Source organism: Penaeus monodon, chromosome 21, assembly GCF_015228065.2.
Source record: "Penaeus monodon isolate SGIC_2016 chromosome 21, NSTDA_Pmon_1, whole genome shotgun sequence".
NCBI lineage: Eukaryota > Metazoa > Arthropoda > Malacostraca > Decapoda > Penaeidae > Penaeus > Penaeus monodon.
The window spans coordinates 4,031,913-4,033,798 of NC_051406.1; the positions used below are offsets into that span (position 1 = coordinate 4,031,913).

Genomic DNA, 1,886 nt, shown 5'->3' on the forward strand with positions numbered 1-1,886 from the left:
ACGGGAGAACGCTGTTGTGGATATCCTAGGCAGTTTTGGAATGAACGAGAATCTCTTCACAAGACATTGCTTTCATTTATTTCGTCATCGTTATCAGTCATGGTTGTTTATGTAGAAAAGCTGGAAGTTCACTGCAACAAAGCAATGAATTAGACATGTGGATGTTCTTGTAGTCGTTGCAATCTGGACGTTGAATGTTGCCTCGCTTGTGATTAGTGATTTTTAATAATTCAGTTTGATTTTGTCTCAAGATTGCCTATTTTTCTGTTACTATGGCGTTGACCATGACTGCCAATTGTATAAATCTGCAGCGAAAGTGCGAAATGCATTTGTATTTTGTTGAGGGTAATCTTATTATACGTGGTAGGATTTTAAAATTTATTATTTACTTTCAACAGTGCCGTAACGAAAGATAACCGAACTCAAAATAACGAAGGACAATAGGAAGTTAAAAGGTCCCGATAAAGAAAAGGAGAAAGAAAACCGAGAGTTGGCCGAAAGGAGACGAGGCCTCCTGTTGCTCAGTCGGGGACCTTGGCGCCTAGTTCCCGGATGGGAAGTTCTGGATGCAGTTGCTTGACAGGCAGTTGCGGAAGTCGGGGACATCCTGCAACGATGAGGGGACTCGAGTTAGATAAATAAATGATATAAATGATAAATGGAACAAACAATAACTATGATATTCAACCATACTTTCCTATATTCACTTAGAACTGTAGTTGTAGATTGTTGTGCAAAAAAAATATGAGGTACATTAGTCCGATTAGATTATAGTGTGAAAATGGAACTTACCGAAACCGTGACTGGCAGAGTGCAGGTTGCAAGTGCATTCAACATGACATCCAAGACGTCGGGAGATCCTTCCAGATTGGCGCGCAATTTCTCTTCGATCTGTGCGCTCATCAGTTCACCGTTTATGTTGCCATTTTCGTCAGCCTGTAGACAGAGGAGGAAAAACGCCTTTATTGAAACAGCTTTGAATTTCAGATAAAGTTTGCGTTTCTAATCAGATAATATAAAAAGCAACTCACCAATACCACTACAGGATAAAACAAGCTAACCATTACTCCCGCTTCCTGTAATATGAAGACCGTAAAATTTTACCTAAAGAGGAGGCGAAGGAACTCCCTAAAATAAGCCAGCCATTACTCCCGCATCCTGAAAAACCTAAAATTTGACCCAAAGAAGAAGCGAAGGAACTCCCTCTATGCTCTATTATTCAACAGAAGCTCCCCCTCCCCACCCACACACACACACTCACCAGGCCCTTGGCAACACACACTCACCAGGCCCTTGGAACGCAGGACGCAGATACGCAAGTTGTCGATGGTTTCCTGGGTCGCGTCCAGCTGGTCGAAGATCTCCTCCTTCCCGCCCGCGGCCCTCATGGCGGCCGCGATCTCCAGAGGCCGAATGTTGTTCTCGCGGGCGCATGTCAGGATGGTGTCTCTGTTGGCCTGGGCGTCCTCGGAGCCGCGGCGGATGTTGCGGCAGCGGCGCACGCGGGAGAGACACTCCCTGCGCTCGAGGTTCCCGCACGCGGCCTCTGTGGGAGAGGGAAGGGCTCATTGCCGGAAGAAAGGGGGTCGAAATTTGATTTTCTTTTTGTTATAGGTGGGATGTATCCTCTCCGGTAGAGTTAAGAAGCTAGAAATTAAGATAAATTGGTGAATATTTGAACAAAGACGACGAATACACTTACCCAAGTCCTCGCTTGGCGGCAGACGCTGAGCGGAGACGACCGCCACGAGAACGGCGAGGCAGAGTACGACCTTCATGGCTGCGAGTGAAGAAGTGTGCGGAAGCCTCGCCAGCTGGGCATTATATACTCTTGCCACCCCCCCCCCCTCCTCCATATCCTATACGCCTCTCTTCCCTATCCCTTG

At 46.6% G+C, this 1,886-nt stretch overlaps 1 protein-coding gene across 1 annotated transcript; it reads right to left on the reverse strand.

Annotated features, from left to right (window-relative positions):
• Positions 1-364: 364 nt before the first annotated feature.
• Positions 365-1,800, reverse strand: LOC119586126. Its single transcript, XM_037934817.1, has 4 exons — positions 1,703-1,800; positions 1,287-1,546; positions 793-936; positions 365-607 (listed from the first exon to the last, which is right to left on the reverse strand). Exons 1-4 carry the CDS (start codon positions 1,776-1,778, stop codon positions 542-544), a joined length of 546 nt encoding a protein of 181 aa, XP_037790745.1. The 5' UTR covers positions 1,779-1,800; the 3' UTR covers positions 365-541.
• Positions 1,801-1,886: the final 86 nt, after the last annotated feature.

Excerpts from the sequence above, each read along its gene's own strand:
- LOC119586126 (XM_037934817.1), bottom strand. The coding sequence starts at position 1,778 with ATGAAGGTCGTACTCTGCCTCGCCGTTCTCGTGGCGGTCGTCTCCGCT. Across the intron at positions 937-1,286 it reads TCCTGCGTTCCAAGGGCCTG|GCTGACGAAAATGGCAACAT; the intron begins GTGAGTGTGTGT and ends CTCTGTCTACAG. Across the intron at positions 608-792 it reads CTCTGCCAGTCACGGTTTCG|GATGTCCCCGACTTCCGCAA; the intron begins GTAAGTTCCATT and ends TCATCGTTGCAG.